Here is a 14,500-nt window from a genome sequence, read left to right as displayed (position 1 = left end):
ACGACAGTCGGCAGTCATGTGACCTGTGCCGTGTTCATAGTGCCACGATCAGACAAATGTCACCTCGTTATTTTATCAAGAGTCCCACAAAGGTATCCAGCACACCTCAAAATCATGACATAAGACCAAAAATTTCCCCAGAACATATGAAGGGGAAAAAGAGGCATAGGCTATAAATTTAAAAACCAATTTTAATGAACATAATTAAAAAATACAAAATATGTAGAAAAAAGCAGGGTAAAGTTCATTAAAATGGCTGGGAACAATAACCACACCAGAAAATACAAAAATAAACAATTTGCTACAAGAGCAAGCCAGTACTAGAAGAGGTATATAACATACAATCAAATGGACAGGAACCAACAGTTCCTATAGTACCAAGTGTAATTAGCCTCAGTAGTAACCCATGACTTGCCCAATCTAAAGTGCTCTAATGCTACATCTGATAGATTTCTCTATATACTACAATGCAGTGTGTAAGCATATGGCACGCCATTGTAGACAAACAATAATGAACTTACAAATAACTGTCCTGGTGGGAGATGTTCCACAGTGACCCCGACAGCGCCGTTTCGCCTGACTGGCTTCCTCAGATAGGGGGCATGTGTGTCTCTAACAAACTACTCAGTCTTTATAACCACATAAAACAGCTGTGGCCGGCGTCAGCATGATGAGTGTGTAGCAGCGCATGTGTGAGTCTATGGACTCCCATACAACGAGACTTCCGTGTTACCGCGCCAGTGATGCAAGCCTGAAGAGCCTAGCATCTCCGTAATGCGCAGAGCCGGAAATCTCAGGGACATCACTGACCCGCACATGCGCAATCATGTAGCTGAAGCTAGAAAAGATAAAAAAATATATAAAAAAAAGGTGTACCCACATGAAACCGGATACTACGTAGGTAATATGTGCATTAACCCTATAGTGAAAAGTGCTAAGGTGCAACAAAGTAACGAAACTGCATGATATGACTGCTGATTGAACCTATATAAGTTGACAGCAAAGTTGACAATCAGCAGTCATATCATGCAGTTTCGTTACTTTGTTGCACCTTAGCACTTTTCACTATAGGGTTAATGCACATATTACCTACGTAGTATCCGGTTTCATGTGGGTACACCTTTTTTTTATATATTTTTTTATCTTTTCTAGCTTCAGCTACATGATTGCGCATGTGCGGGTCAGTGATGTCCCTGAGATTTCCGGCTCTGCGCATTACGGAGATGCTAGGCTCTTCAGGCTTGCATCACTGGCGCGGTAACACGGAAGTCTCGTTGTATGGGAGTCCATAGACTCACACATGCGCTGCTACACACTCATCATGCTGACGCCGGCCACAGCTGTTTTATGTGGTTATAAAGACTGAGTAGTTTGTTAGAGACACACATGCCCCCTATCTGAGGAAGCCAGTCAGGCGAAACGGCGCTGTCGGGGTCACTGTGGAACATCTCCCACCAGGACAGTTATTTGTAAGTTCATTATTGTTTGTCTACAATGGCGTGCCATATGCTTACACACTGCACTGTAGTATATAGAGAAATCTATCAGATGTAGCATTAGAGCACTTTAGATTGGGCAAGTCATGGGTTACTACTGAGGCTAATTACACTTGGTACTATAGGAACTGTTGGTTCCTGTCCATTTGATTGTATGTTATATACCTCTTCTAGTACTGGCTTGCTCTTGTAGCAAATTGTTTATTTTTGTATTTTCTGGTGTGGTTATTGTTCCCAGCCATTTTAATGAACTTTACCCTGCTTTTTTCTACATATTTTGTATTTTTTAATTATGTTCATTAAAATTGGTTTTTAAATTTATAGCCTATGCCTCTTTTTCCCTTCATATGTTCTGGGGAAATTTTTGGTCTTATGAAATGTCACCTCGTGACTGGTGCACATCTCCCAGCAGTGACGTCCACCACGTAGGACCAAACACAGCTTCACACACCCACGGGGTGAAAGTCACCACATTACTCACAGACATAGGGCAACTGTCACCGCTCTGCTCATCCACATAATGCGCTTGTCACCGCTCTGCTCACCCACACAGGCACCTGTCACCACTCTGCTCACCCACACAGAGCGCATGTCACCGCTCTGCTCACCCACACAATGCGCATGTCACCGCTCTGCTCACCCACACAGGCACCTGTCACCGCTCTGCTCACTCACACAGAGCGCATGTCACCGCTCTGCTCACCCACACAATGCGCATGTCACCGCTCTGCTCACCCACACAATGCGTCTGTCACCACTCTGCTCACTCACACAGAGCGCATGTCACCGCTCTGCTCACCCACACAGGCACCTGTCACCACTCTGCTCACCCACACAGGCACCTGTCACCACTCTGCTCACCCACACAATGCGCCTGTCACCACTCTGCTCACCCACACAATGCGCCTGTCACCACTCTGCTCACCCACACAGAGCGCATGTCACCACTCTGCTCACTCACACAGAGCGCATGTCACCGCTCTGCTCACCCACACAATGCGCATGTCACCGCTCTGCTCACCCACACAATGCGCCTGTCACCACTCTGCTCACTCACACAGAGCGCATGTCACCGCTCTGCTCACCCACACAGGCACCTGTCACCACTCTGCTCACCCACACAATGCGCCTGTCACCGCTCTGCTCACCCACACAGGCACCTGTCACCACTCTGCTCACCCACACAATGCGCCTGTCACCACTCTGCTCACTCACACAGAGCGCATGTCACCGCTCTGCTCACCCACACAATGCGCATGTCACCGCTCTGCTCACCCACACAATGCGCCTGTCACCACTCTGCTCACTCACACAGAGCGCATGTCACCGCTCTGCTCACCCACACAGGCACCTGTCACCACTCTGCTCACCCACACAGGCACCTGTCACCACTCTGCTCACCCACACAATGCGCCTGTCACCACTCTGCTCACTCACACAGAGCGCATGTCACCGCTCTGCTCACCCACACAATGCGCCTGTCACCGCTCTGCTCACCCACACAGGCACCTGTCACCACTCTGCTCACCCACACAATGCGCCTGTCACCGCTCTGCTCACCCACACAGGCACCTGTCACCGCTCTGCTCACCCACATAATACGCCTGTCACCGCTCTGCTCACCCACATAATGCGCCTGTCACCGCTCTGCTCACCCACACAGGCACCTGTCACCGCTCTGCTCACCCACACAGAGCGCATGTCACCGCTCTGCTCACCCACACAATGCGCCTGTCACTGCTCTGCTCATCCACACAGAGCGCATGTCACCGCTCTGCTCACCCACACAATGCGCCTGTCACCGCTCTACTCATCCACACAGGCACCTGTCACCGCTCTGCTCATCCACACAGAGCGCATGTCACCGCTCTGCTCACCCACACAATGCGCCTGTCACAACTCTGCTCACCCACACAATGCGCCTGTCACCGCTCTGCTCACCCACACAGGTGCCTGTCACCGCTCTGCTCATCCACACAGAGCGCATGTCACCGCTCTGCTCACCCACACAGGCACCTGTCACCGCTCTGCTCATCCACACAGAGCGCATGTCACCCCTCTGCTCACCCACACAATGCGCCTGTAACAACTCTGCTCACCCACACAATGCGCCTGTCACTGCTCTGCTCATCCACACAGAGCGCATGTCACCGCTCTGCTCACCCACACAGGCATCTGTCACCGCTCTGCTCATCCACACAGAGCGCATGTCACTGCTCTGCTCACCCACACAGAGCGCATGTCACCGCTCTGCTCACCCACACAATGCGTCTGTCACCGCTCTGCTCATCCACACAGAGCGCATGTCACCGCTCTGCTCACCCACACAGGCACCTGCACCGCTCTGCTCACCCACACAATGCGCCTGTCACAACTCTGCTCATCCACACAATGCGCCTGTCACCGCTCTGCTCATCCACACAGAGCGCATGTCACCGCTCTGCTCACCCACACAATGCGCCTGTCACCGCTCTGCTCATCCACACAGAGCGCATGTCACCGCTCTGCTCACCCACACAATGCACCTGTCACCGCTCTGCTCACCCACACAATGCGTCTGTCACCTCTCTGCTCACCCAAACAGGCGCCTGTCACTGCTCTGCTCACCCACACAATGCGCCTAACACCAGTCTGCTCACCCACATAATGCACCTGTCACTGCTCTGCTCACCCACATAATGCGCCTGTCATAGCTCTGCTCACCCACACAGTACGCCTGTCACCGCTCTGCTCACCCACACAATGCGCATGTCACCACTCTGCTCACCCACACAGGCGCTTGTCACCACTCTGCTCACCCACTGTCACGATTCACACCGTGACTGTCAACACTATGTCACGGATCCCAGCAGTATGTCAGGGATCCCGGGGAGGATATCTTTATCATCCCCACTACTCACACCAATTTGTCACGAACCGGGGTTGTTTGGTTGCCCCTGGTTCCTTCTGAAGGGGATTTATCTATATCCCACTTCCAGTTTGGAACTTGCAGCTCTCAGGCACCCCCCTTACCCTCAGGTCAGATTAGGTACTGCACCTAGGATAATTAGTCGCCAGAAAGGCTGCCCGCTATGTACTGGCTATTGGGCTCACTGCAGCGAGGACGATTAACTACTCCCACTCAGGCGGGAACAACAATTAAAAATGCTGCCATTGCTATGCAGTTTCCCAACCGCACAGAACAAAGTATGCTGCCACCAGCTCCGATTAAACGGGTCCGGAGCCAACCCAAATCAGTAGCGTCATTCATTTCAGAGGACGCACAGTTCGTAATAGAGCAGAAGAGACAAGCTAGGAATTAAATATTTTACTCCATTAAAAATTAGGCAGTGATTATAAAGTATAAAAAGATATTAGAAAGGAGACAATCATATGTACATTGCAACTACAAATAAAATAAGGATTAAAATAGAAGATTACACTCACATTTTGCTTAAGTCATTGCGGGCTAACCATGCTGGTTGAGGATCCAGACATCACAGTGCATGACAAAGACTCTTCATGGATTAAGCTCCCAGGCAAGAATGAAAGATGGGCTCAGTGCAGGAACCTACACCTCTGGGCTTGTGACATCACTAAAGGGGCTGGTTAATTATATTCACTGATTTCAGAGACATTTACGTTTCTAGACTCTGGAGACAAAATAAATTCCTGAGTGAGAAGGGAGGGACAACAGGTGGCTTTGCAGGATTGGTCACCTGCAGCTTAAAGCCACACCCTGCTCACACACTAGCTTCAAGTTACCCAGTGTCTCGGCCATAGGGCTTGTTTGTTGTATTCAGGAGGAGAGAGAGGGGGGTCAAAGCTGCTGTGTGCTTTCAGGACCATGGTCACATGGGCAAAAATCCCTCTGCTATGGTATTTTACATTATTGTGACACCCACACAGGCGCCTGTCAATGCTCTGCTCACCCACACAATGCACCTGTCACTGCTCTGCTCACCCACACAATGCGCCTGTCATGATAATATGAATATGCCATGTTGTGAGTATATACTTAAAAGGTTTTCAGACACGCTGTGGGCTTTTCCAACCCCCCCCCCCCCCTTTACTCTGCCTAGAAAGCTCTGCTCTCTTAGCCTGCAGGCAACTCCCTACTCCCTGCTATCTCCTTGTGATGTGAGACCAGCCAGCACATTCACTGAAGAATTTTTATAGCTGTGTTGTGAGAGCCAGGCTCTCTTTAAACCCCTCATTCCCCCTTCCCGCATATTACCAGACAAAACTGGTACAGAAAATGCATGGGACTCTATTGTTCTTTCAAAGTTATGTATGCTGGCGCCGATCCGGGCTAGAGATATAAGGATTATATATTCCGGATGTTCATCGAGAGATCTATAGCTCACTGAAATCGCTAGGAGCTAAACCCAACAAGTTGCAAGGAGCGGATTTCTCCGTAAGCGGGTTATGTATCTACGCCATGTTTATACTTAAAAGAACCTCTCTCACATGGTGAACATCCTGATCATTGTGTCGTTCTCGTACAAGGTTCATACAGCGAGTTATGTATAGAAATGGTTTGTCATAACTCTAAGAAAAGGGAGGATTCGGCATCTGGGTGAGGTCACCACAGGGGGAGTGCCTTGGTTTTAGGTTGGGAGACAAGTGAGTGGGACTGCAGTCTTCCTTCATCTTTGTTCTGGGTCTAGCTGGGAGATAGATGTGTGATATGCATCTAGATGTGTGCCCTCCTCCACAGCACACGGTCAGCCATGAGATGAAATGATATGAACGAAATGTGTTTTTCAACTTTAATCCCATTTTATTTGTAATTGTACTGTACATACGATACTTGTCTTCTTTATAATATCTTTTTATACTTCTGTAAACACTGCCTACCTTTTTTGGAGTAAAATATATAAAATTACTAGCGTTCTCTCTCCTCTATAACGAACTGTCACGTCCTCAGAAGTGAATTGTGCTACTAATTTGGGCTGGCTCTGGACCCGTTAACAATTAAGAAATCAGAGCTAGTGGCAGCGGATTTGTCCTGTGCGTTTGGGAGGCTTTGTAGCGACTGGCGGGATTGATTGTTCCCACCTGAGTGGGAGTAGTTATATCGACCTCGGTGCAGTGTGCCCATTAGCCAGTACAAAGTAAAGCAGCCTTTCTGGCAATTAATTATCCTAGGTGCAGTACCCTGTCTGTCTGTTCCCTGTCTCGGTAAGGGGGCGCCAGAGAGCTGCAAGTTCCAAACCGGAACTAGGAAGTGGGATATAGATAAGTGCACGTGGTGCTGCAGCCGAGTTCCAACCACTGAATGCCGGCCCTACTTGCAACCAGGGCGGATTGGACCCCCACCTGCCGATGGCCTTGGAACAACTCCCTGCCAACGACCGTGATGGATGTCTTAGGCTGATCCAGCAATACCAAGTGAAAGCGGAGGCCCAGCGGGAGGCGGAGAGAGCCGAGCGATAGGCGGAGAGAGCCGAGCAGCAAGCGGAGCGGGAACACCGGCTGGAGTTAGCCCGACTCCAGGTGCCGAGGTCGTTCCAGTCCAGAGGCGACCCCAACAGCGTACAGACCCCTAAACTTTGGCCAGAGCACTTTCCTGTGATGGAAAAGGATGAGGACTTGGACACTTTTCTGTGGGCCTTTGAGACAGCCTGCCAACAGTATCGGCTGCTGGATAAGCAAAGGGCCTGAAACCTGACACCAGGACTAAAAGGCAAAGCTCTGAAGGCATTTGCTTCTCTCCCACCAGACCAAGATGAAGACTATGAGGCCATCAAGCAGGCCTTGATAACAAAGTACCAGTTTACACCTGAGGTTTACCGTAGAAAGTTCCGGAACCTCCAACATGGCCCACACGACAGTTATAGCGATGTGGTGCATGGACTCAGGACCCATTTTGACCAGTTGACCCAAGGACTGTCAGTGACCACCTTTGTACAGCTGCGGGACCTGATGATCAAAGACCAGTTCTTACATCTTTGTCCAGCTGAGGTGCGACAGTTCGTGATGGACAGAGAGCCCAAAGATGTGGCTAAAGCAGTGCAGATTGCCGACACATATGAGGCCAACCGTAAATCGGAAGTCAGTCACCGCCAGCTGGAGAGGGGGTAAGCCTGCAACCAACGCCACGACCCCTGCCAGCCAACTCACCAGAGGCCCTGTCCCCGTTGCCAACAGCACCAGACCTACTACCGACCTTCGCCAGTGTTTTTACTGCAAATGGACTGGTCATATCAGCACCCACTGTCCAGAGGAGCAGAAGAACCCCCCCAGCCAAGGCCCCAGGGACTAATGCAGCAGTTCTTTTGGTGGGTGGGGCGGTTGGGAGGGTGTATGACAACGCGCTGCATCTCACCGTGGTGGACCATGTTGTTCAAGGCCTCAAGGACACTGGGGCTGAACGAACCCTCATCCGACCCAAACTGGAGGCCCCTGGAGAGATTATTTTGGGGACAACCCTGACTGTCACCGGGACTGGGGGCATCCGCTGTCCCCAGTCAATGGCCCGGGTGCATATAGATTGGGTTGCTGGGATGAAGGAAGTGGGGCTGTCTGATAATTTGCTCACTGATATTTTATTGGGGACTGATTTGGGGCGGATGGTTGCATACTATGTCCCTGACTCCCCTCCCCAAGCTAATGCTGATGATAGTGATGGGAAATTGCATGTGTTACTTGACAATGCTTTACCGATTAATGATGTACCTAATAATAATTTTTCTGAACATGCCGAGGTTAATACTGACGATGCTGATGATGAAAATATGCATGCTTTACCTGCTAACCATTTATGTCCTAAGGATGATGTTGTCACAGGTGCAGGAATGCTCAGCCACATCACTTTGTGGGGTGGGATGGCTGAGGAACCCCTAACAGGAGCAAGCGATGGTGCTAAGGGAAACAGGGAGATGCATGGGAACCGTGAGGAAGGTGATGCAGTGCTACTGATCAGTGCCACAGAGGAAGGTAACTGCCCCATAAGTAGCACTGCTCCTGGGATGTTGGGGGTGGATGGGGAGGTAGAGCCCATAGCAGGGCCGGCTGATGGGTCTGTGGAAATCCCCGGGAAGACCGCCTACATAGCTGCTGTCACCCGCAGTCAGAGTTCCCGGAAGGCAGATAACGTTCTGCCTTCTGGACCCTCCTCAGTCACAGGCGTGACTGAACCAGAGATGGACCCAGAGCAGGTCCCAGAGGGTTCCTCCCGTGGGGAAGGCACCCTGACGTCGCTTCTGGCTGCCCCTAGCCAGAAGTTCCATGCCGCTCTGCACTCAGATGCGAGCTTGGAAAATTTGAGACGCCCACCTCCGTGGCTGATAAGGAGAGGGTGTTCTGGCAACGAGGGAGGTTGTACTGGGAGACAGTACCCGGAAAATCCCAAAAGGAGTGGTTGAGGGAAAGACAGCTGGTTGTCCCATTCCAATTCAGGGGTGAGTTGTTGAGGAATGCCCATGAGATCCCACTCGCTGGACACTTGGGGATCAGCAAAACGAAAACCCGGCTGTCACAACACTTCTATTGGCCCAAGATGGGGACAAATGTGACAAACTACTGCCACACCTGTATCACCTGTCAAAGAGTGGGGAAGACGGGGCCTGCTCTTAAGGCTCCCCTGATCCCTTTGCCAGTGATAGAGGAGCCTTTCCAGAGAATCGCAGTGGACATTGTGGGCCCTCTGGCCGTCCCCAGCAGCTCTGGAAAGCAATACATCCTCACTGTGGTAGACTACCCTACCCGGTATCCAGAGGCAGTGGCTCTGTTCTCAACCAGGGCAGATAAGGTGGCGTATGCACTGTTGGCTATCTTTTCATGGGTAGGAGTTACCAGGGAGATGCTTACCGATCAAGGAACCCAATTCATGTCTCGCCTAATGGAGGCTCTCTGTAAGAGAATGCAGGTGAAGCGTCTAGTATCGAGTGCGTATCACCCACAGACCAATGGCTTGTGTGAGCGCTTCAATGGTACCCTCATGCTACGCGGTACCTCCCACACCTGCTATTCGCTTTCCTAGAAGTTCTGCAGGCCTCGACGGGGTTCTCCCCCTTCGAGCTCCTGTACGGCAGGAAAGTCCAGGGACCCCTTGAGTTGGTAAGGGAATCCTGGGAAGAGGAGACAAAACCCTTCTGAAGTGTCCATAGGGGAGTATGTCGTGCGCTTCCATGTCAAAATGCAGACCTTGACGCAGTTGGTGCATGACAACATGACGCAGGCTCAGGCAGATCAGAAGCACTGGTACGACCAGAACGCCCGTGAGCAGACCTACCAGGTGAGTAAAAAGGTATAGGTGCTGGTCCCCTTACCAAAGGATAAGCTTTAGGCAGCTTGGGAAGGCCCGTACGTCGTCCACCAACAGCTCAACCCAGTCACCTACGTGGTCACGCTTGATCACGCTCGGGCTAGGCGAAAGGCCTTTCACGTCAATATGATGAAGGCTCATCATGAACATGAAGCCTACGTCCTACCAGTCTGCAGCCTGCCCGAAGACGGGGAGGAAGACCCCCTCATGGACATGCTGGCCCAAGCCAAAGCCGGTGGGTCCATCGAGGAAGTGGAGGTAAGGGCCTTGTTAGCCGAACCCCAGCGGTCGCAGTTGCGGACCACGCTGGAACCCTTTCGGGCTGTGTTTTCCAACCGACCTGGAAGGACTGAGTTAGCGTATCACAAGGTGGACAACGGGAATCATGCCCCACTACGGCGAACACCCTATAGGATCTTCGAGGAGGTGCAGCAGGTTATGCGCCAGGAGATTGATGAAATGTTACAGCTGGGGGTGATTCAATGGTCAAAGAGCGTGTGGGCCTCATCTGTAGTTCTCGTGCCAAAGAAGGATCGGACCACCCGGTTCTGCGTGGACTACAGGGGGCTCAACGCCATCACAGCCTCTGACACGCACCCTATGCCGCATATTGAGGAGCAGCTTGAGCGGTTAGCTGGCGAAGAATATCTGATCATAATGGATCTGAGTCGAGGATACTGGCAGATTCCCGAGCCCCGAGGCGCAGGAGAAGTCCGCCTTTATCACACCCTTTCGGACTGCACGAGTCCATGGTCATGTCCTTCGGCATGAAGAATGCCCCTGCCACTTTCCAGCGGATGGTCAACCACCTGCTTCAGGGAATGGAGAAGTACGCGGGGACGTACTCGGAAGACATTGCCATCTTCAGTTCCTCCTGCGACAAACACCTGCAGCATCTTCAGGAGGTGCTCAGGCGAATTCACCAAGCAGGTCTGACCATCAAGCCAGGAAAGTGCCAGATGGGCACTAGAGAGGTCCACTACCTGGGGCACCAGGTAGGCGGGAACTCCATAAGGCCAGAACATGGGAAAGAGGACGTGATAGCGTCCTGGCCCACCCCCCAGGACCAAGAAGCAGGTGATGTCCTTTCTGAGCACTGCAGGGTACTATAGGCGCTTCGTACAAAACTATAGTAGCCTGGCAAAACCCTTGACGGACCTCACCAAGAAGAAGCTACCCCAAATAGTCGACTGGATAGACGGCTGTGAGGGGGCCTTTCAGGCTTTGAAAACAGCCCTGTGCAACTCTTCTGTGTTAAAAGCAGTCGACCGTTCCTGGTGCAGACCGACGCCAGCAATTTTGGCTTCAGTGCTGTGCTCAGCCAGGTCGACTCGGGGAACCAAGAGCACCCTGTGTTGTACCTAAGCCGGAAGCTTCTGCCGAGAAAAGTGGCCTACTCCACTGTCACGATCCCTTCGCCGCGGCCAGCAGTTTGTCACAAAATCCCCAGGGATTCCTGACCACTGCCACCAATATGTCACGGATTGGGGTGACTTTAGGCCAACAGACGACTATCACATGGGCAGGGGGGCTTATCTTAGTTATCCCTCCACTGCCACAATGTGATAAAAAAAACACACACAAGGCTAGTGACCTCTTAGTTTACAGCAGGGGCTTATTTTAGGTATCCCACTGCTCTTCCATACACCATGAACTGCAGGGATTTGTGTATATCCCGCTTACAGTTCCCCTTAAACCTTGCAGCTCTCTGGCGCCCCCCTTACTGTCAGGTCAGATTAGGTACTGCACCTAGGGTAATTGGTCGCCAGAAAGGCTGCCTGCTATGTACTGGCTTTTGGGCACGCTGCAGCGACGCGATAAACTACTCCCACTCAGGCAGGAACAATAATTATCAATGCCGCAGTCGCTGCAAAGTCACCCAAAGGCCTGCACACGGTAGTGCCGCCACCAGCTTCGATTAAAAGGGTCCGAAGCTAACCCAAAACAGAAGGGTAAATTCCCTTCAAGAGACAGGGTACGTTTAGAGCATGGAGAATGAACTAGTATGAAATATTATACTCAAAGTTTATGCAGTGTTTATAAAAAGTTCTATAAAGAGGTTACAATATGAGACAATTGCAATTATGTACAAGGTAATTATAACATAAAGAGGATTAAAGGAGAAAAGATAACACTCACATGTTCTTAGTTCATATCAGTTCAGGCAAAAACCATGCTGGTGGGCGGAGCTCCCAAAAATCCCAATGCATGAGGTACAGCTCTTCACATCAGACTCACATGTTCTTTCAGCAACAGACTCACTGCTGGAGTCCGGCCAAAACAGTTATAGCTCAGCTTGGTGACATCACCAGAAAGGGCTGGCTATCCCAGACCCTCCTACCTTTTCAGTTTTACTAACTGTGCATTAAATATATCTGATGCCCGTAACTTCGCTACCGAACATGTCGTCATCATACCCCACCCAGCATTCATCTCGTATTATCGCTAGCATTCTAGGGAGATCAAATATGTCCTATTTGGGATGTCTATTTACAGAGAAATCCCTACTTCTTTTCCAGATTGAGTTAGAAACTCGTCTTTAAAGTGATGGATAGCTCCACCGAGGGGAAGTAAGAATATATATTGTCGTGTTCTTAACTTAAATGGTTTGCCTAATATCTTACAAAAACCAAACAAAGAACTTTCATGGATTCTAGAAGTTTCTAGTCCAGTTATAGCTGGACAAGAGCTTACACGGCAGGAAATGCCGGTCGTAAATACCTTGGCTCTCATAAAACTCCCACACTCTCTGAGAAGGAAAGCTAAATCCTGAAGTAATGGGAAGGGGAGGTTTTGAGCCCAGTGTCTGCCATGTGTTCTTGGGGACCATGGTCAGAAGTGCAAAAATCCCTCAGCTGGTGCTAACAGGCAGGGAAACTAAACTTATATTTCATACCATATCGTGACATCCACCATCGAGGAGGAGTGCCCTGCAACGTTTGCAGCCCTACCTGCACGGTCGCACCTTCACTGTGGTGACTGACCACAACCCTCTGTGCTGGCTACAAGCCATCTGTGGAACCAACGGAAGGTTGGTACGTTGGAGCCTTGCCCTCCAACAGTACGACTTTACCGTGAATCACAAAAAGAGCAGCGAGCGTGGCAATGCAGATGGGTTGTCCCACCGGTGCGAACCTGCTGAGGTGCGCATGGAGGAGTACCGAGAGGTTCTGCCTCCTTATCGCGGTCCAAAAGGGGGAGGTGTCACGATAATGTGAATATGCCATGTTGTTAGTATATACCTAAAAGGTCCATAGTTTTCAGACGCACGCTGTGGGCTTTTTGGACCCCCCTCTTTACTCTGCCTTTAAAGCTCTGCTCTCTTAGCCTGCAGGCAACTCCCTCCCCACTGCTATCTACTTTCATTTCCGGATTCAGCATCTGAGTAAGGTCACCACAGAGGGAGTTCCTTGGTTTTAGGCTGGGAGATAAGCGAATAGGACTGCAGTCTTCCTTCGTCTTTGTCCTGGGTCTAGCTTCGAGATGGATGTGTGATATGCATCTAGATGTGTGCCCTCCTCCACAGCACACGGTCAGCCATGAGATGAAATGATATAAATGAAATTTAAGTGCGTTTCAACATACGATACTTGCCTTCTTTATAATATATTTTTTATACTTCTGTAAACACTGCCTACCTTTTTTGGAGTAAAATATATAAAATTACTAGCTTTGTCTCTCCTTGTTCTATAACGAACTGTCACATCCTCTGAAGTGAATTATCCTATAAGTGAAGTGCCCATTAACCAGTACAAAGTAAGGCAGCCTTTATGGCGACTAATTACCCTAGGTGCAGTACCCTGTCTGACCTGAGGGTAAAGGGGCGCCAGAGAGCTGCAAGTTCCAAACCGGAACTGGGGAATGGGATATAGATAAATCCCCTTCAGAAAGGAACCAGGAGCAACCAAACAACCCCGGTTCATGACAAATTGGTGCGAGTGGTGGGGAAGATAAGGGTATCCTCCCCGTGAACTGCTCACCCACACAGGGGCCGGTCACTGCACTGCTCACCTACACAATGCGCCTATCACTGCTCTGCTCACCCACACAATGCACCTGTCACCGCTCTGCTCACCCACACAATGCGCCTGTCACCGTTCTGATCACCCACACGGGGCACCTGTCACCGCTCTGCTCATCCACACAATGCGCCTGTCACCGTTCTGATCACGCACACGGGGCACCTGTCACCGCTCTGCTCACCCACACAATGTGCCTGCCACTGCTCTGCTAACCCACATAATGCGCCTGTCACTGCTCTGCTCACCCACACAATGCGCCTGTCACCGTTCTGATCACCCACACAGGGCACCTGTCACCGCTCTGCTTATCCACACAATGCACCTGTCACCGCTCTGCTCACCCACACAATGTGCCTGCCACTGGTCTGCTCACCCACACAATGCGCCTGTCACCGCTCTGCTCACCCACACAATGCGCCTGTCACCGCTCTGCTCATCCACACAATGCGCCAGTCACCGCTCTGCTCACCCACACAATGCGCCTGTCACCGCTCTGCTCACCCACACAATGCGCCTGTCACCGCTCTGCTCACCCACACAGGCGCCTGTCACCGCTCTGCTCACCCACACAATGCGCCTGTCACCGCTCTGTTCACCCACACAATGCACCTGTCACTACTCTGCTCACCCACATGGCACTTCTTCACAAACTGCAGGATGTGACTCGTACCTGGTGAGGGCGCTGTCTGCATAGCCGAGGAGTCCCAACTCTGGTCACAACTGGCTGCTGC

At 51.0% G+C, this 14,500-nt stretch overlaps 1 protein-coding gene across 2 annotated transcripts in view; it reads right to left on the bottom strand.

Moving 5' to 3' along the window:
• Positions 1–14,500, bottom strand: part of LOC143781259 (uncharacterized) — a 91,576-nt gene that overhangs the window by 32,317 nt on the left and 44,759 nt on the right. For both annotated transcript variants that reach the window (XM_077267756.1, XM_077267755.1), the window contains exon 6: positions 14,440–14,496. In XM_077267756.1, coding sequence (XP_077123871.1) covers positions 14,440–14,496 — 57 coding nt within the window. The remainder of the gene's footprint in view (positions 1–14,439; positions 14,497–14,500) is intronic.

Source organism: Ranitomeya variabilis, chromosome 6, assembly GCF_051348905.1.
Source record: "Ranitomeya variabilis isolate aRanVar5 chromosome 6, aRanVar5.hap1, whole genome shotgun sequence".
Lineage (NCBI taxonomy): Eukaryota > Metazoa > Chordata > Amphibia > Anura > Dendrobatidae > Ranitomeya > Ranitomeya variabilis.
Note: the sequence above shows the minus strand (reverse complement) of the source record. Positions and strands in the feature narration are given on the sequence as shown.